A 24,518-nucleotide genomic window follows, 5' to 3' on the forward strand; every position below is an offset into this window, starting at 1 on the left:
CCCCCCCCCCCATGCCAGCGGTGACATATTAAAGTTGACAGATTTGCATTTTTAAATTTTTAAAGTGTCTGGCCTCTTGCAAAACATTTGAATATCAGTCGTTGGTGTTGGCAGCACGTCTTGAAACTGTGGCATGGTTTCATTGATGTAGATCTTGAATAAAGTGTTGCAGCTTCAGCTAAAGGCCCGAAGCTGTTCAGGTTCAAATCAGTGTGGGGTGTTTTTTCTCTCTGGAGGAGCTGCTGACCCACTTATGTATCCTTCAGATGGCGTTTCAGTGTCTGAATGCAGTTTTTAGAGGCTCTTTCTGGCCTGACAGGGCTATAATTCTGGTGTGCATTCCTGCAGTGCTTTTGATGTTTTCTACACATCTCAAGTTTTATCGGGGGGAACTTCTTTCATACATCTTTAAATTCATTGACCTCAGTGGCATACAGATTCAGTTGGAACCGTGACTTCCTCTGGGCTGCTTTTAATCATCATGTGCTCCAGTTATCCACCTGGTCAGGCAGACAGTCCACACTAAAGCAAGGTCAGACAGTGGTATTTTAAGACCTGGAGTAGCGCCTCCAGTACTCTAGTAATAGACTGCACAGTACTGTCTACAAATCGGTGCTTTGCTTATGTCTGTTTTACTTGTAAAGTGTCAAAATGAGCTTAAGGTTTTCATTTTAATGTCTCTATTTAAGAGGCTTTGATATCTCATTGCAGGCTGTGGGTAGGTGCATTAGTGTATTGAAAGTGGGATTGTGTTGTCATTTAGGACACAAGTAGACTTTTAAAACTCATAATTGGAATCTGGTTTTTATGGAGAAGCCTAAGAGTCATTCTTCTGGTTAAGCCATCTTATTTTTTTCCCACCCCACTTATTTATTCCACCTTACTAAATTATAGTGATGTGGTAAACATGGTAATCTTGGCTGTTTAGGCTCCACTGAATGATCATCATACTGTCATACACCAGAAAACTGCAATATTAGCTGCTTCTCAGAGTGCCACTGGGGATGGCAGCTGTCAGCTTCAGAGTCTGGTTAGGACAGTCCTCTGGGAGCGTAGAACTAGTCACCAGCTGTAGTCAAACATGGGGATGAAATGTTCTAAGGGGAAGCATCTGAATGATATAAAGAACCGAACACAATAGCTACTTGGCTATAGGGCTAGAATGCCTTGGGGCTGGTTTGCAGCCATTATACTTTCAAGATAAGAGTGGGGGAACTGGTGGGTTTTGGAGCAGGCCAAGCACGTAAGAGCTTCCTATAGTTAAGGCACTGTGGGGAAATCAATGTTTTAACAAAATTTAACCCTACTTAAAAAAAAAAAAAAGTTTCAAATTTTTCATATTCTTGTGATTTTTTTTTTTTTGTGTGTGTGTGTGTGTGTGTGTGTGTGTATTCCTCTTTTCACTAGCAAAGAGAACCTGTTTATATAGTATTAAATCAGTTCTGCATGGTAGCATTATTTCAGCTTTTTAAAGTTACTCGCTGCATATTTCTGTGTGCATGTTCTCCCAGTGTTCACGTGGGTTCTCTCTGGGTACTCCAGCTTCCTCCCACAGTCCAAAGACATGCAGTTAATGGGGATTAGAGCAGGGCCAAAAATATTTATCGCAATATAAATTTGAGAATTTGCGATAATGATATAATTGACACTAGACAAAATGCTTTACAACTCCACAGCTTTAGTACAAAAAAACAAACGTATTTTCACTTAAACAAGCAGCTTTTTTTTTTTTGTGCATTAAAGTTATATAAAAATGTAACAGTGCAAATTCCTTGCTGACAGTTTAACCAAAATGCATTTCCAGTGGAAATTGGCCGACATATCCTCAGCATAACCATGTATAACATCCACAAAACTTAAAGAGGTTACACACACACGCACACACACACACAATACGGTGATATTATGTTGAAGCACAGTTCGCATCACTCCGCGAGGCTCCTGCCTACGATAGCAGTAATGCTCCGACAATCCATCAAGCGGTGCGGCTTCGTAGCTTAGCGAAGTCGTACTGAAACATTTGACAGATTTTCGAGCAGTGTACATAAAATCGTTTCGAGGTCAGTAAACAAAACCAGAATCCATAAAGGGACCTGTCGATTTTCAGAAAAATCAAAGGATTGATTTTAAGTGTGCCGTATTTTCCAAACAACACGGTAATAACGACGGCCCGCTAGCATGCTCTACCAAAAATAGTGCTTTGTTGTGTATCTGATGGACGAAAGCTAAACCAGTTCCACACCAGTGAAGTTGCAGCATTTTTACAAACTAATTCTGGTTCATTCGTTTCATTCAACGATCCGCTTTCGCTCTTCTCATTCTGCGCCGTGCTTTTTCCGCCATGTATGTATGAAAACAGACACTGCGCATGCACGTTTTATCCATATTCTATCGAGATATTTCATTTTCCTATCGTTGCCCAACATTATACCGGTATTACCGTGAACGGTATGATATGGCCCAGCCCTAATGGGGATAGGTTAATTGGTAACTCTAAATTGCCTGCAGTAGTGAATGTGAGTGCGATTGGTTGTCTGTGCCCTGCGACAGATTGGTGACCTGTCTAGGGTGTACCCTGCCTCTCACCCTAAGACGGCTATGATAGGCTCCACTGTACTTAAAGACAAAATAGGAGCGTATTGGTGAAGTTAAAACAAGCACAATTTGTTTTCTTAAGCGGTGAGTCAAAGTTGTTGCTGTAATTAAACTGATAGTTGCAAAGCCCAACAACTACTCGGTTTACTGTTGCACATGTTTTCCAGTTGACATGAAATTGTCATTTCTTTGTGAAATACTAGTGTTACATTTTAGTTGTTGAAGTTTGAATTGTGAAATGAGTTACTAGTCCATGTATTCATCTTTAGCAGGCTTGATTACTGTAACAGCATCTTTGCAGGTCTACCTAAAAAATCAGTCAGACAACTACAGCTCATTCAGAACTCTGCTGCTCGAGTCCTCACTAAGACCAAAAAAGTGGACCACATCAGTCCAGCTCTGAGGTCTTTACACTGGCTGCCTGTCGGTCAGAGGATAGACTTTAAAGTTCTGATGCTGGTCTATAAAGCTCTGAATGGTTTAGGACCAAAATACATCAGTGACCTCCTGACCCAGTATGAACCTTCCAGATCCCTCAGGTCATCTGGATCTGGTCTTTTATCAGTTCCCAGAGTCAGAACCAGACACGGAGAAGCTGCATTCAGCTTTTATGCTCCTTATATCTGGAACAAACTCCCAGAAAGCCTCAGATCAGCTGAAACACTCAGTTTATTTAAATCCAGGTTGAAGACTCACCTGTTCTCAGCTGCATTTGAATAAAACACCAAATCCACACTTTTAAGCTTAAACTTCAAAACTTTTTAACTACTGATTTTATCTACTGTTCTGATTTTCTGTTTTGGTTTTTTTTTACATACTGTTTTGTTTGTTATTTAGTTTTTGTTTGTTTGCTTGTTTTAATCAATTTTAAATCATGCTTTTTATTTGTTTTTGTTTCTAATGTCTCTGTAAAGCACTTTGAATCACCTTGTTGTTGAATTGTGCTATACAAATAAACTTGCCTTGCCCTGCCTTACTGTGGATTTCCAAAATATGTGCCAACTAACGTTCTTTAAAAGGAGATTTAAGCACTGGAGCGAACCTTGATGGAACTAAAACAAAATGGAAGTGACTCCAAATTATATGTGGAAACATTTGGGACTATAAGTTGCGTGTTTTGTTTTTCTTCTCTCTCTCAAAAACTGTCTGTGTTGTCCTCTGTAGGTACGAAGACAGAATGTGAAGCCAATCAATTTCAGTGTGGAAACGGTCGCTGCATCCCGTCCGTGTGGCAGTGTGACGGAGATGAGGACTGCAGCGACGGCAGCGACGAGAACTCATGTGGTGAGGAAAAACACTCAGCTGTCACACAGCAATGCCAAACAACTTGAAGTGTGAAGGACTAAGACTAATGCACGTGGCCAGATTTGTTCAGTTATGAATCACTGAAGTAAATGGTTTCCAAATGTCCCAGACTATAATAGATTATTATAGTCTGAATTTAAACATTCAGGTCATCAGACCTTTGCATATGTCAGGAAATGTAATTTACCTTTGCCACACACAAATTCTCATCTGTTCTTTGGATGAAGATCTTTTGAATATAGCTAATGCCAGATTCTGAAAACTGGCTAAAGTGTATTTAAGAAAATTAAAGTCTTACCTCTGTACACCACCACAGTGGAAATGATCGAGATGGAGTAGAAGTGCACACTCTAAACTTTAATTCAAGTAGTTGAAGAAATGTATTCCACTTAAGCTGCTATATGTCTTTGGGTGGTTATCGGCTGGTACTGAGAGGCACTGTCCAAACTACTTTACTGCATTTGGCTGAATCTGAGCTAAATGTTCTGATGCACATCAGAATTCATCCAGCTTCTCTGTACGATGCTGCACATGCCCATGCATCCCATAGACAGGCCTCGACTGTCTTTCTAATGAGGCTGTTGTATGGTTCATATCATGCCCATTCAAAGCCTCCGCAGTGCTTACTAGTTCCAGTTATCCTTATGCTGACTGATCTTCTATTATCTCTAAAATCAATGCCATTTTGGAGTGAATCCTGCATAATTTTTTTAGATATGCATTTTGACAAATTCTGGAAATGGCCTTATTTTGAAACTTACTGGTTTGTACCCTGTGGTGAACTGTGCTCTCGTGAAGTTTTCTTTCTTTCTTTTTTCTCCTCCTTGACAGACTTGAATAATGATCTGCATGCCTCCCAGAGAGGGTTCCTCTCGACTGAATGTTCTGAAGGAATTTTTATTGGGGCAAAAGGGATATTTTCAGAATGTACCAACTCTGTAGACTATAAAAGATGAATGTGGTTTTCTGGCTCTGAAAAGCCATTCGTTGTAGGACAGACTTTTTAGTTTTCTAATGACCAGCAAGCACTGTGGACATTTATAGAAATCTTTGAAACAGACCTCTGCTCCCTTGCTCTGACCTTGATGAATGCTTTGCTGTCCTGAGTCCTTATTTCCAAGTTTATGATGAGATCATTTTGTAAATTAGTCCTTGGTGGACTCAAAGGTTTCAAACACAAAGATTGCAAATGTGCTTAACTTGAGATTTTACAGCACGACTTTGTGAACAACAGGATCGGTGAGGTTGAGTGGTTACATTCATCACCCGCACTCTTTCGGAGACACTTTCTGAGAGTGCTGCAGCCTGTAGCTGGGTTGGTTCTGTGCTTAGATCGCGTTAACACGGTTACATTTATACCTGCACACTTGTCTGTATTCTTGTTGTTATGAGTGAAGCTAAGCTGCTAATGTTAGACTTGGAGCTCATTGATCTTTCATTGTTAACTTTACTAAGAACTTTTAACTGATTAAGTCAGAGCTGTGAAAATGATATGTGTCGTAAACACTGAGAATCCTGGTTAATAGAGTAGTGAACAAGTGACTTCCTTCCAGTGATCAGTAATACAGTTTACACTGCATATTGCTACCAAATAGACCCATCAGTAGTTGAGGTCTCAGTCTCTGGAATGTGTAACTACATTCCTGGGATGCTACCTGCCCAGTGTGGGGTATGTGTCCAAGAAGTTTCAGAGTCCATCATCAAATTGGGTCAATCTTTGACCATTAAAGAGTCAAAACAGGTTTTCTGCATCTTAACTTTTAAATCTATTGTGCTGCCATACAGAGCTCGGAATTGTAGCTGTCCAGATATTTCTGGAGTTAAATATATCAAATCTTTCAAATCACCAATGAAGTGATTGTGTTGGTAACACTTAGTCTGCCAGGCTCCAGTTATACAAGCGTCTTACTTTCTGCTGTAGAGCTATGGTTATTGAGAAATGTGTAAAAAATATACTTGGTGACATGTTCCTTTATCACTGTGAACACGTGGGAGTTTATTTTGACCCACTCCCACATGCCATCCTGCTCATGGAAGGATGAATTGGTGGCCTAAATGTCACCGCCTCAGTTCACTTCTGTGGCAACACAACAAAACTGATTCTGGATTTGGTTGGCGTACAGATTATGTCACAGTCCCATCGGAAATGTAAACATGTGAAGTTAACATAATCCATCAAATGCATTACATGGGTGAGGAGTGAAACTAATAAGCCAGAATAAATTTGTTGGTCCCACAGTCAGGTCAGCATTATGCACTCCACACTGTATATAAATGCCACTTGTTTTGCACATATTCAACTCTGTATATTTTATTATTATTATTTATTTATTTTATTTAGTATACACATCCAGAAATGCATACACTATTATATATTGTACATATATTTATTAGTTTCAGGTTGGCCATTCTTGTATTTTGCTCGTTTGTGTTGTTGTGTTTGCACATCTCTGTTGCTTGTGGGGCTCGCACACAAGAATTTCACTCGCATGTGCTGTTCCAGTGTGCCTGCACATGTGATGTGACAATAAAAGTGATTTGATTTGATTAGCGTGGAACCGGGGGAAGGAAGTAAATGATTAGAATTGCTCTTTTTGTGCTTATTTCATTATTGACTCTTATTCATGAAAGTAGGACCAAACTTCAATTTTACTTAGTTTTGAGGTGTGAACATGACGCATCTGAGCTTTTTAAACAAATGTGACTTTTTTTTTTAACTACTCCAAAGACACTTGTCCTCAATACAGACCACAGACTGTTAATCAATCTGATTTTTGACTGTTACACTAACTGATTTTTATTTGTGTCATCAGAGTTTAATGAGAATGTCTCTTCCTTACTTGCTCACCTCCTGAAAGCCCTCAGCGTCAATGTTTGCCTGGAGCTTGTCTGCACTGCTCTGTGGATCAGTTGCCATTTATGTCTCTCTTGCTGTAACTGGGCTGGAAAAGAATTATTTACGCAGTTTGTGGCCTTTTGGAGTGTGGGCGAATGAACGACAGTCCCCCTTGCTTGCAATTAAACGAGTTTTCCTGCCAATGTGAACAACATGTAAATTAAGCAGGAAATGGAGTCTGAGCTGTCTGTAAAGGTCGGCTCACAGGGTGCCAGATTTGAATTGATTTTGTATTTACAAAAAACCTGTTAGAACAGGTACTAAAATTCTTAGTTTTGCACTAATTTTTTCTTTTTATGCTTGGCTGCAAGGGACACACTATATATTAAGATTATATACATTTAATTACACCTGCTGATTACTGCTTATCCCATCAATTTATGTGCATTTTGTGTTTAAAAATCCCTCAAAATTGCCTTTTACTACTCAGCCATAAAGACCGTCACCCTGCTAGATGGGTAGGTGGGCACCATCGATGCCTAAGTTTGAAAGTAAGAACTTTAATAAAGTGACGTATGAGGTTCAAATTGATCCACCAATATTTAAGTCATAAAAGGACCTGACGAATGCTGCACACATTTTGTTTGTGATGCAGATAAATGCATTCGAATCACATTGTCCTCTTCTTTCGTATCCTTCACTGAGTTTTAAGAGTGGAGTTGATGGGTTATTCTCCTCCTCTTAACATTTGCACACATGAATATAATCTCATGACATTCAGAACCTGCCATGTTGGCTCAGTCCCCATCAGGAGCTTTGCTAGGTTCCCTTGGGACATGATGACCTGGTGATGTCAAGGTGGCACATAGAGCAGAGCTAAATATAGTTACAGCTGTGTGTGTCTCCTATACTTTCATCTATCTGGGTCATGTGATGGTGCTAGGAGGGAGAAAAGAACAAGGGATGCTGGGAGAGGAAGTAGGGCTTTGGTGTCAATTGAAATTATGGCTTCCAACAATTATTAAAAACAAGATGATTGAGAGAACGACTATATTGCTCCTTTTTTAAGCGCGTGTAGGTTTATCAGTACACAGTACTGTGCTTTAGCACTCTCGAAATGGCCATACTTAATTCCCAACAATGTTTTGCAGGATTTCCTGATGGCCAATTTTAATTAGGCTGGGAACTTTATTTCAAACGAGTTTTGTGGAAGTGTACACTATACACAGCATCGAGTGACTGCAGGGAAGATTTGGTTTTATTTATAGCCAGTTAGAACAGAAGCAGATGACTGGTTTTGCGAACAGTGATGGTGAACTGAAAACTAAAAATTAGTTTTATTCCTTCACGCTCTCTCAGCTGCTGACGTGTTGTTGTATTTGAGTCTCAGACTGTTATTCTCTCTGGGAGATCAGAGCTGTTTTACTTTCAGCCCAGACTGAACTGAGGCTCACTGATGCGTGAAAGATGAGAATCCAGATTTAATTAATAAAAGAAGAGTTTGGTAATGAGTCCCACTGTGGCTGGCTGTTGTCATGAGCTTCAAATTGGAGTTGGTTCTGAAGTCTGTATTTGTATTCTGGTCAGATGGTGAAGAGGGCTGAAGTGTTTTCTTGAGCCTCCAGTAGAGATGCTAGTGTTGGAGTTTGTTGATTCACAAGTTTTCTTGGGAACCTTTCTGTGTCTTCTCTACCGACATGAGAAATTAACATCTTTCCACATTTCTAGTCGTTCCTATCAGATTCTTTTAACCTTTGGTTTGCTTGAGATTCATCAATCCAACATAGCCTGGAGACTGCACTTGCATAAAGGTGTATTTTCCTTTTTAATGTGAGTGTTACCGAGAATAATTTAAAGGTTGCGTTATGAAAGTCCAAGGTGTAACCACATAATTAACATGGCAAAAGGACAAGTAAACTATTATACTCCAGACTTTAAGTGACATTCTAGGAACAATATTCTCCTCCCAAAGGGAGTATGTGATCTTTTAGTTTGTCTGTTTGCAGTCTAGCTTAAAGACTGGAAGCTACACAAACATTTTCAAATACTGTGATGTAGAGGCTAATAACAAAATGGCTGACCTAGGTACTAATGTCCCAAAAGGCCTAAGCATTTGACCTTGAAATTCACTGTTTGCAGCCAAGGTCAAAATTGAATGCCCAGCTTATGGTACCCAAAGATTTCAGCTAGTTCTGCTCCAATCATGAGTAAAGAAAATTGACCCTTTTGGTATGTAATGCTTCAGTCAAGGGTCAGGGTCACGCAAATTGGGGAGGAAGTGGATATTCTCAAAACCTCTTAAAGAAATATTAGTTATTTGGGAGATAATGAGCTCAAACGAAGATCGTAAAACATTTTTATACGTGTTATGGCGTCCCCATCAATGACACCTGCATCGTTTTCATAGAGCATTTGTGCCAATGCCAGCGTCTTTGTCATTCTAATTTCCATATTAACAACGTAAGAAATCATTTTATTATAACCCTCGCCCTTTGGGTGGAGTTGCACTCTGAGTGCTCTCATGCATATACTGTTTGTAGAAGTTGACCGACCTGTAAATTACTACCTAGTTTTGTAAATCTTTTGTTTATATGGTCACTAAAATGGGGGAAGCTCGTGGCTTTAAATGGTTTTAGCACTTTATTGATATTAATGGAGAATAAAATAAGAGTGTAAAAGATGGAAACCTGAGACAGGGAAATAATTTCAAAGGAATGAACCACCAAGCCAGTCGTTCACAATCATTGACAGGCTTTGGGCATTCATGGTTCTTTGGCTATAGCACGCATTTATTGTGCTTGGCTGTCTTCAAACACAAGTGAACTAATGTAGTTTCTAGTTGGACCATGAAGATTTGGGTTTAAACATGTGTCAGGCAGAGTTATATTTTTTTTTTTTTTTTTTTTTTTTTTTTGGGGGGGGGGATCATGTAGCTTCAGCATAGGATTGCATCACTGTAGTCTAAAAAACAGCGGTGCTTGAAATGTCAAAATGTTTGTGGTGCAATAAATCTGTAAAGCTAAAGCCGTGTGAGAGCCGCTGATCTTCCTTTTCATGACTGTCACTGATGTTCTGTTCTGGTTGAAGGGTTGTCAGGTCCCAGAACTGACCTACAACCAAATAAAAATTACACTTTATTTTTGTCTTCAGTCCCCCTTTGATGGAAGATGAGCGAGACACTCAAACCTCCCGAGGACCGTATCGACTGCATTCCTTATGCAAATGTAGTGTTTGAATCTCGCTTAATCAGAACAGGTTGTTAACTGGTGACCTTTTCACAGGAGAGGAGCAAAAATGAATTCATATTCATGAAGTGTGCTAGTATGGATTTGATCTTTCCCTTGATATTATGTGTTTTTCTTTGTATAATGTGAGACATTTCATTCAAACAGTGATTTCATTTTCTCTCCCATGTTTCAGTTAAAAAGACTTGTGCGGAGTCGGACTTTGTGTGTGACAATGGGCAGTGTGTCCCGAAGCGGTGGCACTGCGATGGGGAGCCAGACTGTGAAGATGGTTCTGATGAGAGCTTGGACATCTGCCGTAAGTTGATGGTTTTTGATGAACGCTGCGCTACACCAACAGTCAAGTGTTACATGTGCAACTAAAGTAAATATGAATCTTTTGGTAAGAATTTAGTTTTGAACCTGTAAGCTGTTAAAGTGGAACCTTTCAGTTTGTAAGAATGTAATTGTCTAAACGCCTGATTATCTCATTAGATCAACCTTACTTTATTGTAAATTTCACAATGCAATCTATATGAAATGTCACCAACTTTAACGTGGCGGTGGTCATTTCAGTGTGCTGTTCAGTCTGCAACCCCATGTAAATCTTTTAAGAAAATCTAGGCTTGGCTGTAACAGAAACAGGAAGGGGATGGTGCTTTCAGTTTTCCCCAGCAGTTAAGAGTATGGTTATTATAAGACCAATGGGGCAAAGAATTGGTCTTGGGCTAAATAATCAGCCTTGATCGCACACGGTGAGAGCCCCAGAACTGAAGTCTTTTTAGTGCTGAGTAAAAGGTTTGCATGCTGCAAGATTGATTATTGTTCCTGCTGTATCTGCCGCTGGAGAGGACACTGCTGTATGCAGGTCGGTTACTCCTGTTAATTTATAAATTACTGAGAGGAAAATGGGTTCATTCACAGGTTTGCACAGCAGCCATCACACAGATTAAGATTAACGACAAGGAACAATATCATGAACATTAACGTGTGAAACCTGAGCTTGTATACACATCTCTCTCAGGAGGTCAAGCAGCATGAGATACTTTAATTCTGTGAAAGATACAAACTGCAGTGGAAACTGTAGGTTCAGCCCCAAAAAACAGTGAGGATAAACTGACCTAAAAATTGTTTGTCCAGCCTTCTTTGGCTCACATCCTTGTGACTGGCTCACATCAGCCACAAGGATGTAGGCCACCACAGACAGGTCGGCCTTCCTCCCATGGGGTCGTGGCAGACACAAGCACGCATCACACTTATAGCAAGCAAGCAAAACGTTATTTTATACGCCATTTTAGTTGAGGTGGAAGTCCATTGTCACCCCAAAAAGCAAAAGTTGCACTATATGAATTATGGAAAACAGAATTGATAAGTGTAATAAGCTGAATTAATAATAGAATCATAACCAGTGATGATATAAAGGCAACAATAGACCGATAAAAATGACACACAATGATTTCAAAAACCCAAATTTGATGTACACGTGATGGCTCGTCTGACTTTTGTGTGGTTTTAAACGCTAGTCTTCAAATGTGTTATCAGTTAGTCTGTTGCTCCAGCAGCTTGGTGCATGAAAGCTAAAGCTGCTTCCCCATAACTGGTAGTGACTGGGATCCCAGACCATGCATTTAAAAACAGTGAAAATATGAAATGAATTCTAAGATTAGAGTTGACAGTTGAAGCACCCACGATCAAATGTCTATGCATGTTAGTTTGCATGTTTGGTTTGCTGCTTGGTACAGTATTAGGTTTGCATTGACTCGAGGAGCAGCTTCTGCTGCTGCTGGTCCTGTAATGCCTATGAGACCCACCTTTTACAGTATTAAAAGCATGCTTGCAGCCTGGTACAGAAACTTTTTTTTTGGGAGAACTTGTCACTGAACTGGCCCCCTCTGCTGTGTTTCGTCATTTGTGCGTCTTGGTGCATTTTAATTTCTTAAAGTGACCAATGGCTTGATGTGGTTGGTGAAGTTTGTGCTTCAGTTGTAATGAGTTAAATTGATTTAAAAGTTTCTTACTCTGCACTAATTAGCTGGTTTAAGATTTCACAGATGTGGCTTGTTGAAGCACTAATAGAATTTGCTGATAACAGTCCACACACTTTTCCATAAATGGTCACTTCTAGGCCCCAAAAACCAACACAATGGAAGTTCAAAAGTACTAATTAACAAAAATAAAATAAAATTCTTGGCCTAAATGTAATGAAATTGAATTTGCACATTGAAATGTATTCAAATAGTGCAGCGAGATGTTCCTGATGCAGAGCTTTCTACAGATTTTAACTGGTGTAAGTTTCATACCTGCCCTTTGTGGGAAGCTAAAACTGTGGCTGAATTTGTATTTTCAAGCACAGTTGCCTTTACTCATGCTAGAGCACATTTATAAACTTTAATAAGCTTTCCATGAGGTCAAACTGGTTGTTTTTTTTTTTTTTTGTTTTTTAAAGCTCAAAGTGAATGGTAGTCTTCCTGCTGTTCATAACAGACGCTCATGCTGCTGCAGAAATTCAGCGAGGTACTTGAAAGCAGTGAGGGAAGAGTCCCCCCCCTCCCCCCCACAAGCAGTACTGTCAAATAAATAAGTTGTTTAAATGGGAAAGCTGCTGTGCTTTAAATGTTGTGTGATATGAGGTCTCACCAAGGTGCTTGTTGAAATCAGAGATGACTCATGATAATCTTCAATGAATCACTTCTGTGTGCTGCCTCCACTGTGCTGCGTTAATGACAAATGGACTTTGGTGTCTCCTCAGGTGTATAGATAAACATCAGAGTGGAGATGAAAGTGGTTTCACTGCAGCTTTAAAATCTTGATTGCAGATGATAAAAATGCAGAAAGTATAGCTCATGAATGCTGCTGTAAAAGAATACTGAAACTCTGGTCTGGCACACATCAACACCCTTCCTTTTGTTATTTTTAAAGCAGAAAATCAAACTACGTTTTAGTCCTAAATTCCCTGAAGAATTCCTATTATGTCATTTCTGTGACCTAGAACTCGACTTGCATGGCAGTGAAGGTTGCAAGGAACTGTTTTGTTGTGGGGGTTTAAATTATTGCAATAAATGGACTAAAATAATGATTTTACAGTTAGACTGTGTCAAACTTGTTACAGACATGACTTTCAACATTATTTGGGGGAACACGAGCAAATGGTTAATGTTACAATTATGGAACCAGGCACTAAATTTAACTTGGAACACGGGGGTGTCAACACTTTTATCAGTGTTTGGAGTGAGATTTGCTGGGGCAGCAGAGCATCTCAGGTGTCTGACAGGGTTGCGCACCAGCTCTGAGTTTTCACAATGAGCAGTCGTGTGTCTGGTATAGTCCCTTTCCTCCCACTGCAGTATTTCAACTCAGCAGGTTCAGTGCACAAACCTGAAAACTATACGAAAGTAACAACCAGCAGAAAAGCAACATCTTAGAGTTGGGGCCAATCCTTTCTGCACTCCTGTGAGGGGATGTTTGGTGCTTTCTGCCAAAACATGAGCGGGACCCGTTGGGGAGTCATTTCAGCAGCAGTTGTTCCAAGCCGTTGGCTGTTAGGTGTTGCCGAGGCTCCAACCGAATTAGAAAGACAAAGTGGGTGAAGTGAAAACAAAGACTTTTAGGCCTATAAAATGGAGAGAAACTCCACTGTAAAGTAGTCAGTGAAATGAATGAAAAGGAATTAAATCTCTAATTCATCCCCCTGTGCGTCAGTTCAAACATTGAAATAACTTTGTATAATACAACCACTGTTAAACAAGACTTGGCTGACCACCTGCTGTTATCCATTCAGTAACTGCAAATCAGTGTATGGCTTCCCAGATGGGACAAATGAGAACTAGAATGTCTTGGAATACTAAGCAGCCAGGTCGCGTTGTTGGATTGAAGACAAACCCTTCTCTGTGTATTTGACAATAAACATGTCTTATTGCCTGCGCACCACATTTTGACCCAGTGTAAAGCTGATCATGTTGAATGTGACAAAGTAATGATTAGACTAGTTTGGACAGTTGTGAGGTTTCAGTGTTCTGGCTAAAGCAGACTAATGTTGGGAGTAACAAGGTTTTCTTTTTACTTAACTGCCAACTGTAGTGAAGCAAGTTGACATGGCTGAAAAGATCCAACAGTAGTTGTGTTTTTCCTTTCAGTCGCGCCACTATTTGTTTTCGCCCGTGACGTTCAGTCAGAAGACAGAAGCCTGATGGATGCTGGTTTGAACACCTGTTGGGAAGCTTTTGTTACTTATAGTAACACAGCATCCTGTGGTGACACCATTAAATATAATTTGACTTCAGCTGAATCTTGTCAGCTCCACACGCCGACGTAGGTTTCAGGTGCAAGAAAAGGAGAATATGGTGACTGTAAATGACAGCAGGCTGCAGCAGTCAAAAGACTCAGTAAGGGGAAAAAATAACTTGCTGTTTTCTTTCGCTGTATTTATCCTCAGCCTGTTTAGTTTTGGCCTAAGTAAAAGAAAATGCATAAGTGATGTCATCTTAAAGACCTTTGTTACACTTTGATTTTGTTATTTGGTAAGATGCTAAGTGTAGTTGTGCGATTTTTGTCTTTTTTCTTCTTTTTCTTTCTTTTTTTTTTTTTTTTTTTTAAACCATAAAATGATTCGGCTTCATATTTTAGCGCTGGTAATGAATTTGTACCAGATGTATACAAATGCCCGTAACGATGTATTGGATTGGACCACAAGTGGAAAAAGTAGTTATAGGTCACCAATTTTTAAAAGTATCAATACTCAACAATGTAAACAGTAAAAACTGACACTGGACATTATTTTACTGTTAATACAAGAGCACGAAACCCCATTAGGGGCTCCAAAGGACACGAAGGGCCAGTCAGGCAAAACACTAAAATAATGGGGGCGCAAACAAGGCTGGTGAGCTGCAGATTAACCCTCCTGTTATGTTGCGGGTCAGATTGACCCAGAACAGAAGAGATGTCACATGTCATCTGCATCACTACAGAAAATGAAAAAAATCAAAATTATAAAAGAAAATTGTAAAATAATCAATGCCAGTGTTTCTGACACTTTTGGATGAGTAAATTTGCCCCGGGTCAAATTAACCCAGGAGCATAATTGGTGTTCCTGGAAACCAACATAACAGGAGGGTTAAAGTATTTGGGAGTGCTTTCAGAACTTAACCGCTCCTGTCAAAAAGGAGCTCTCATAAAGTTGTGCGTATGTAAAGTGTCTGTCCATCCACTAGCTTGGTTACAAAATGCAATTACAAATGCAACATACGCAGCACATACGTAGGCCATCAAGCAAATGTTAGAGGTCTGTATTGCAACTAGAGATGGCACGATACCACTTTTTTATGTCCGATACCGATATCATAAATTTGGATATCTGCCGATACCGATATGAATCCGATATAGTGTTTTTTAATCAACAAAACTGTTTTTTTAAATATCTTGCTGCATTTTGTATAAGTTCATACTCAAGTTTAAAACAACAACTACACTAAAGCTATTCTGTTATACCTGTATGCAAAAAAAAAAATATTTCATAGTTCAGCAATACTGATCAATCTAATAAACTTAAACCTACACCATCCTCCCTATTCTGGTATTTTAAAGAGTACTTAGCATAAATATTAAGCAACCTAACTAATAGGGTTCCAACTCCCAGCAACAACAAAAATAAATAAATAAAAAATAGGGAACCACCCCTCACGCTCCACCTCATGATGCTTAATCGACGTAATCAACCTTAATTTGATGCAGTGTGAAAAAAAATGCACAGAAATCAATTATTTTTCAAGAAATATTAAATAGATTCAACATCTTTCTTCAACAAAATTGCAGACTGCACAGATGGTACCTTCCCAAAGGAAAAAGTACTATAGCTTACTAGGGTATATATATTAGACTTAATAGTCACTATATACAGTAATTGACTTCTATTCATTTTACATCAAATTAAAACTTTGGGTGTCAGATAATTATTTATTAAAAGCTCGACATTTTAAATGAGAATAAGAAAGAAAAGTATGTCTTTGTGCCCCCTTTTCCCTGTTAATGCCCTATCGGCCCCCCTGGCTAAACTTTGCTAGATCCGCCCCTGCACAGTTACCAGCCGTCAGCTACGTAGAAAAAGATCCTGGTGTAGAAAGTAATATTAAATAAATTCTAACAACAGCTTATCAAGCTTAAACGTGCTGCTGTTGTTCAGCCGCTGGTTTCCTCTTTCTGGTGCAAAGTGGGCCAAAAGCAAACAAGAGACACGGACTCGCGACAGAAAAGCCGATCAGCTGATCATTAAGCAGTTTCATGATTGAAGTAGCAGCAGGAGAGCGAGAGGCAGTCGCTCGTTAAGCTTAACGCAGGAATGCTTTACAAACATTCAGAGATGGACTTACACACTTGCTTTACTTCTCTCGGGGATAACTTTGTCGGAGATGAAATGCCGGGTTGCTAGCGAAGCTCCAAATGCTATCCAGACCACCGACAGGTCCCGCATGCCACAGCCGCTCTATCACGTGATGCATACTGCTCCGACGTGCTAACGTTCTGAGGTGAGTTACGGCGTGTTGCAAGTTTTGTGAGGTGCTTTCGTGATATTTAATGGATCGGATTACATTTTTTATTTTTCTCATATGCGATCCAGTAATTTAGGTCAGTATCGGACAGATACCGATACGTAATATCAGATCGGTCCATCTCTAATTGCAACATTATCAAGGTTTGAGCACAAAACAATGGAATAGAAAATATTTATGAATGGGAACTTGTATATAACTGGTTTTTAAAAATTCACATTCATAGATATTATAATCAGAGGTGTTGTTTGTGTATTTATGAACATTAACTGACGAGTTGTTAGAGAAGCTTGAAGTGGAGACTCTCTACTGTAGTAACACATTTGAGGAGAATAACCCCAGGATAAACGGGAACGTTGGCAGGTGAGAGTATGGTCCGGTGGGTTGGAGGAGCCACATTCCCAAGTTTAAGAACAAAGTAACTTTCAGTTGCCATTTAACTGCCCCTCCCCCCCTTATTGTTTTTTCTTTCAACCCTGATTGAAGTCATGAAACTCATCTAAGTGTTTTTCTCTGAAATCAGCTTGAGCTTTTGTACGGTTTATGCTCTACAAAAGCTTGTAGTGCATGTCTCACTTTTCACTTGGAAAAGTGTCTCGGTCAACTGAAGGTCTTGACAGGGATATCAGTTTGCAGTCTGTGTGAGAAGTTCCAGTCATAACTGCAGTGGTGTACGTGCCAGTCAACACTGCTACTGTAGCATTTATCTCTGTACTGTTTGACCAGCTGTTGCTCATGACTTTACAGCAGGCAACAGAGTGACGTCGTCTATGAGTGGCTACATGCCTGTTTTTCCTTCACATTTACATGAAGGACTTTTGTACTGCAGTTGCATTTCTGGAAATTATTTCAGTTTATTTCCCTGTACAAAAACACTTGAGACCTCTTGGTAAACAGGACTTGCAGAACAGGTGTAGTTTCACTATGTGGATCTTGGCAGGATTCTTCCATGTTTGCTTTGTCTCAAGTGTCAGTTTTTATGTGGCTAATGAGAGAAATTTAAATTGGTGTAAACTCGAGGCTTGGAAAGTGTTCATGATTGGAAGTAGCATTAAATAAGATTAATAATTTAAAGCTTGCTTCCCTAAACAGCGTTAACATGTATTTAATCTTGTGGTATAATTGATATACCAGTCTCAATTTCATTTTAGATTCTACGTAATTGGTTACTGGGAGCACTTATCAGTGTATTGAGGAGAAACTGCATGTGTATGTTAGCTTGGAGGGGCTCAGAGCTACGTTCAAAATCAGTAAAGACAAATGGACGACACAGAGCTGCCATTTGGTCTTTGATTTAATCACAGAATTAAGTCAAAGATTAAGCCAACAGCTGTGTTTTTCAGTGTTTCAGTTTCCAAGACTGTTCTTTCCTCAGAAGATTCCACAAAAAGTCTACTTGGATTCAAAACAAGTTTGGTTTTTCGTAGTTCAGACTTTACAGAGTTAATAAAATATGAAGAATTTTCAGGAAAAGGTAATGGAGGTTTTACCTGGAGGCAGTCATTTGCCACGACGGTTAGAAGGAAGGGTCCAAATGGAGTTTCTTTCAAAGCCAGCTTCACTGTGGAAACATCACTAGTTTATATAGACAAATGATTTATTTATTTTTATTTCTAGTCTAAAGGGAGATGAATGAGCCTTTGTAAGCCCCTCCTTAGGCAAAAATGTTAATGAGAAATGTTAATGTCATTTGCTGTGAAACTACCAGAATCTTAAAATGCCATAATACAAATTTTATTAAGCTCAATTGTAGTTTGTTGGAATTTACCAACTGCTAACTCAAATTTGACTTCTTCAGTCACTTCATTGTTGTATACCTTGCTAGTACCTGGTTGGATAGGGATGGGAATAGAGAAGCAGTTCTCTACAAAAACTAGTTCCCAGTGGTGCAAGTAGTTCAATTTCTTGGTCTTGTTAAGCTTGGCATACACGGTGCGATTTTTGGCCCATTTTGAGCCGATTTTTTTAGTCATCTGACTGTTTTGGGGATCGGCCCGAGTTTCGGCTTCATCGTGTGTCGTGCATCGTGTAGAATACGTGGGGTAACGAGAAGCGATTAACACCTCACGACCAGCTTCCGATCATCAATCGCTTGGTCGTAAGAAAATCAAACCTGTTTGAAATCCTGTTGGCCATCGTGAGGGTGTCACCGCAGCCTGTCACACCGCGCATGACCAAACACAGAAATGAAAGTGAAGACGGAGCAGCACAACAGTGCAGCGTGTGATGTGGACACAAGTGATGAAAGCACAACTTGTAGAGCTTGCCAAAGTTCTACAAGTGCTGCTCCGTCTTCACTTTCATTTCTGTGTTTGCTCATCTGAGCCTTTTCAATGTTTATCACGACCAGAACTGTGAAAATAGTTGGATGGACATTGCTGCTCAATCACAGCTGCCTATCAATGTTTTTCATTAGCAATTTAGCAAAGTTGATGGTGGTGGTCTGTGTGTCACTCAGAGCGAGAGACAGATTTTGTTATAAGCTTCATGTTATGGACGCACAGTGTGAGCACTGAGGTCGCATCAGAGCATCGGGCCATATGTTGTGAGACCCTGCATCGTGAATTAGGAACTTCTAACCCTGCGAGTCAATCGTACAGTTTGAGCAGGAGCTGAATAACGTGACTAAAAAAATCGCAGTGTTTGCCCAGCTGTAGTTGGCTTGCCTATCGATTCTGCTTATTGGTTCCACTTCCACCGCGATCAGCTGATTTCAATTCATGTGTCTAAGTGGGAAAATAATGGCACAGTTTATAGCATGGATGAGAGCGTGGTGCATCCAGGACAAACAACTGCATTATTCTGCTAACACAATTTCAGCTATTTGCAAGCATCTGCACGGCCAGCCAGCATGCTAAAGTTAAGCTTAGAGCAGGGCGATATGGCCAAAAATATTTATCACGATATATATTTGAAAATTTGCGATAACGATATAACTGACGATATAATTGATGCGAGACAAAATACAACTCCACAACATTACTAGCGCAAAAAGACAACCTATCATTTATTTTCACTTAAACAAGAAGCTGGTTTTTATGTACATTAAAGCTTTATAAAAATGTAACAGTGCAAATGCAAATTCCTTGCTGAAAGTTTAACCAAAAGGCATTTCCAGTAGAAATGGGCTGACATATCCTGAGCATAACCATGTATAATATCCACTGAAGTTAAAAAGAGGTGCTTTGCAACATTAAACTGCAGTGTGCAGTACGTATTTTTCGGACCATAAGGTGCACGGGATTATAAGGCACATTAAGCGAAACAAAGCAGTCAGATAAATCAAACTTTATTAAACTCATTCTTCTTGCTTCCTCCACTTCTGTACCATTGATTCATTAATGTTGAATTCTCTGGCAGCTGCTCTATTCCCATGTTGTTGCAGTATATTAATGACTAACCTCGTATTGTGGATGGATTATCTCAGTTGTTCTCCTGACTGAAGTTTGGTCCTGTTTACAGCATCCTGCCATGCGATTGCATTTGTCTCTAACCATGAGGAACCTTAACGTTAACTTTTATAAGTGGAAAAGTGTTAGTGTTCGTCCTCCAGCTTCACTGTTTATGTTATGCTAACATAGCTGTGTCGCTAGCGATCACGTAGCACATCATTATATACCAGCTAGCCCAACTTCAGTAACCCTACAAACGTCACTGCTGTTTAGTTTCCTGTCTTCATTTATGTTGGAAGTGATAGCAGAGCTGTACGTTTGATTTTTTTCAGAAATCTCTCAGTCAGAACATGCAATATCATGCTTAGGTAACTAGCGAGCTAACTTCCGCTAGCTTCCTGCTAGCTTCTAACTCCGTTAAATGTAATAAATTTTGTTTTCATGGATGCCTGGAAGTTAAACTTCATAGTTACACCTGGTAAAGCAGCAATGCTGATCGTTTTATTAAAGATGAAAGAATTTAGACAGTTTTTAACTCTTAGTGATGCTGCAGTGTTCGTTTGACCTGAAGCATACGGAGTTTAGGACCCAGATTACTCCCAGATTTAAGAGCATCTTAGTCCGACGGCCGCTTGCATGTTCTGCAAAAAAATGTGCTTTGTCGTGTATCTGACGGACAAACACCAAACCAGTTCCACATCACTGAAGTTGCACCATTTTTACAAACCAATTCTGGTTCATCTGTTTCACTCAACAATCGGCCATGTGCGTATGAAAACAAAGGCACTGCGCATGCGCGTTTTACTCATTCTATCGCGATATTTCATTTTCCTATCGTTGCCTAACATTATACCGGTATTACCGTGAACGGTATAATATGGCCCAGCCCTAGTTAAGCTAGCCAAGAAAACGGGTGAATGCTAACCCCAGCCCAGCAGCCACATTCTGAACTTAAACGGGTAACAAAATCCCAGCATATCAGCGGTTTCTGAAAGGCTCAGGTCAGCCTGTCTGGCACCAACAAGCATGCCATTCAGTGAAATAACCTTCATTCTGATGCAGACATCAAACCAGCCTGCTCAAGTACTTTGTGTGCGCGTGCAGTGTACAGACTATGCAGAAACTTGTACTCTACTGATTAATGGCTGAACTGGAACTTTTCACCCTGTATTCTTAAGAGTGAAGAGGAGACTGCAAAATCGACTAGTCAGTGATGGGGATAAGTGTTAGTGCGCGCACTGTGTGTGCAGTGTGCAGTTGAGAGACCAAATTGGGTTCAGAATTATGTCAGTATATCACCAGCCTGGCTTATCACCTAAACTACAATTCTCATAGTCAATAATTCATACATCTGTGGGAGTCACTCTTCTATTCACCTTCATCTGCTGTTCCACCGAGCAGCTCTTATCACTGCACAGCCAGTTTTATGTGCATGCTGCTTATCTCCAGTGTGAGATGAAGGGATAAGAAGCGAACTTGATCTTGGAGCTGAAATTTTATGGAAGAAAGTATTGTTAGGGGAATATGTACCCTGGGGGAGGAAAAAGGGGCTTCCTGATAGTTCGGTAGAATTCTGAGTCGCGTTTCTGGAGATGGAATTTAACCCCTTTTCTGGCCATAAAGGGGATCGTATTGTATTAGTAGCTGGCTTTTAAAATGAAGTACATGATCAAGAAAGTTGACAATGCTAAAACAAAACCCAAGACAATGGAAAAGATGATGTACATTCTGACAGATTAACCTGGAAAATATTTGCACCGTAAACATGGAAGGAATCTCAACACTGTTGTATAAATACGATTTTGCTGCATCAAAGCCGTTGCTGTTCCAGCTAAATGGATTATGTAACAGCTTGCAATTGTATGGTTCTTGAGGTGTTGTGAACATCTGACTTTGTTTTCAGTCGCACCTCAGTGCAGCATAACGTTGCCCCGAGCCCTCAATCTCTCACAAAATGTCAGTTACTGTCATTGGGGCCGCCACGAATGAACCTAAAAGGTAACTGAGTCGCTGTAGCCTTTAGATGATACAGTGTTTTTGTTCATCACGTAAACATGATGTGCATCGTTTCCTAAACCCATGTAAAGGAGTCTTACATTCTTACCTCTGCTTACAAAAGCACGCAGACAGTTGAGCCATCTCAGCTTAAATTGGTCCTTTTTAATATCCCTGTAGAATACATCATTCATTGGAACAGCACCAGCAGTCAGCTGGACTCTTAGTGGTACATTTTGGCCTTTTAGTGACTGCAGCAGAACGCCAAACATCTCTGCTGTTCTGTCTTTTTGATTTCCTGTGTTGTTGGTAAAGGGAGAAAATATGTAATTTACAAAACACAAAATATGTTAAACATTTAAAAAAAAATTATATACGGAATATATGACGGAGCATGAAAATATCTAAGATCTGTTTGTTTTCTTTCCATACAGACATGAGGACATGCCGGATGAATGAGTTCAGCTGTGGCGCCGGCTCAACCCAGTGTATCCCAGTCTTCTGGAAATGTGACGGTGAGAAGGACTGCGACAGCGGCGAGGACGAGGTCAACTGTGGTAGGTGGACGCTGTTTGGCTTGGAGTGCACATGACTTCAGTTGATTTCAAAAACTGGCTATTCATTTTAAGTGATGAGGATATTGTTCGGTGTTCTTGAAATCCTTTGGGATTTAAAACATTCCCAGGTTGCCATCAAACACTCGTCGTGTAGTTTGTCACAGCTAAGCAGTGACCTCTTCATTTCTCATGTTTGCTGTTCATTGCTGAGCACCGTGATGCTGGGAGCTGCAGAAATGCTGCCGTGGACGTAATGAATTGAGACCATCACTGTGAAGCCACTTGAAGTCTCCTTTAGAGCTGCAGCTGAGCAGTTTTCTTTGCCATCTCATTAATATCACAAGTGCACATAAGTTCTTGGTGTGTTTAAGCGTTTCAGAAGTGTTCGAAGTACTGCTTATTACTTGTAGCATTTGGTTTCCAGCTTTTATTGAAGTATTAAAACTGCTTCTAATCGCTGGCATCAGTTTGCCTCCTCCAGCTGTTTATCCTAAATTCTTGCATAAACACACTAACGGCTTTTCCTGCACAGCCCGGTCTGAACGATAACACAATCTGACAGTGAAGCACCCTGTAGACATTTAGATTTTTAATTAGGGCAAATGATTACTTCACATACACATTAAAATGGCTTGCATACTTTTAAGCCATAATATCTTGGAAGATTTTAATAATTGGCTTTCCACATTTGTGCTGAGTGCATGACTCATGTTGTCTAAAAGGTGCCAATTTTGAGCATTAGCACTAATGTGTGACACTATACATATATCATTGTTTAAATACTGCTTAGTATCAGCTCTGAAGCAGCTGAAAACACTCAGAAGCTCAGCTACAGTTAATTGTTTGTTCCTGTTGAGTCTGCACCCCTGTTGTCCTTGAACTGTGTGCTGTGATGACTTACTGCAGCGTAGCGTGCTTAGACGGTGACTTTTTTTTTTTTTTAAAAAGTGAGCTGCCACAATACAGTGTAAATCGCAATCTTGCAAACTCAATGTCTCGCGCATTCTTGGTGCTTCCAGTCGCTGCACTAAACTAACACTGGTGTTATTGCAGAAAGCAGAGGTGCACACATGATGGGTTTTGCTGTTGAGGTTTTTAAAAATGGCTGTGAATTGGTCATCAAGCTGGACTTGTAAACACAAAATGCAGTATTTTGAATATTGAATATTTTGGATGGAAGTCGTTAACAGGCACACAGCAAGTTGTTGACTCGGTTCTGCCCTGTGTGAACTTTTCAGGACTCGGTCTGTGTGTGTGTGTGTGTGTGTGTTCATGTGACAAATGTTTTGCTCCAGCTGAAGCGTGGCATTGTGCTTGTTAATCTGAGACATGGTAAATGGCCTGCATTTGTATAGCGCTTTTCTAGTCCATAGGACCCCAAAGCGCTTTACACTACATTCAGTCATCCACCCATTCACACACACATTCACACACTGGCGATAGCAAGCTACATTGTAGCCACAGTTGCCCTGGGGCGCACTGACAGAGGCGCACAGCAGAGGACAAGTTTCCTTGTCCTCTGCTGCTTGTCCAAGGAAACTTAAGTTTAGCCTATTGTTTTTAAGCTGTAATAACGGTAAACAGAGGTCATAAATTCTAGCTTTAAAAAAATGTCTTATTACTGTTACTGCATTAACAATTCTGTGCTGTCAGTCCTTTCACAGCACACTCACATTTTTCCCATAACCCTCTCCAGGAAACATCACATGTGCCCCAAATGAGTTTACATGTGCCAGTGGACGCTGCATCTCCCGGAACTTTGTGTGTAATAGCGAGGATGACTGCGGCGATGGTTCGGATGAGGTGGAGTGCGCGCCGTCCTCCTGCGGGCCCAGTGAGTTCCAGTGTGGAAACTCTTCATGCATCCCGGCCAGCTGGGTGTGTGACGATGACGTTGACTGCCAGGTAAGAAAGAATGCCACACACTAATTTGCAACACGCACTCTGACACAATTCTTAACTGAATATGGTCCTTGTGACCCAGCCTGTCTCAGTTATTTATTAATGGGAGCAGATGATTAGAGTCTGACTAAAGTATGGTCGCATGGCAGGAAGTGTTTTGGTGTTATGCT

General features: G+C 40.2%; 1 protein-coding gene across 1 annotated transcript in view; it reads left to right on the forward strand.

Moving 5' to 3' along the window:
- vldlr (very low density lipoprotein receptor) overlaps positions 1–24,518 on the forward strand; it is an 83,437-nt gene that overhangs the window by 10,111 nt on the left and 48,808 nt on the right. Inside the window, exons 2-5 of the mRNA XM_042220599.1 lie at positions 3,760–3,879; positions 10,157–10,279; positions 22,324–22,446; positions 24,143–24,351. Coding sequence (XP_042076533.1) covers positions 3,760–3,879; positions 10,157–10,279; positions 22,324–22,446; positions 24,143–24,351 — 575 coding nt within the window. The remainder of the gene's footprint in view (positions 1–3,759; positions 3,880–10,156; positions 10,280–22,323; positions 22,447–24,142; positions 24,352–24,518) is intronic.

Source organism: Haplochromis burtoni, unplaced genomic scaffold (assembly GCF_018398535.1).
Source record: "Haplochromis burtoni strain Fernald_Lab_line unplaced genomic scaffold, NCSU_Asbu1 Contig_51, whole genome shotgun sequence".
Classification (NCBI taxonomy): domain Eukaryota; kingdom Metazoa; phylum Chordata; class Actinopteri; order Cichliformes; family Cichlidae; genus Haplochromis; species Haplochromis burtoni.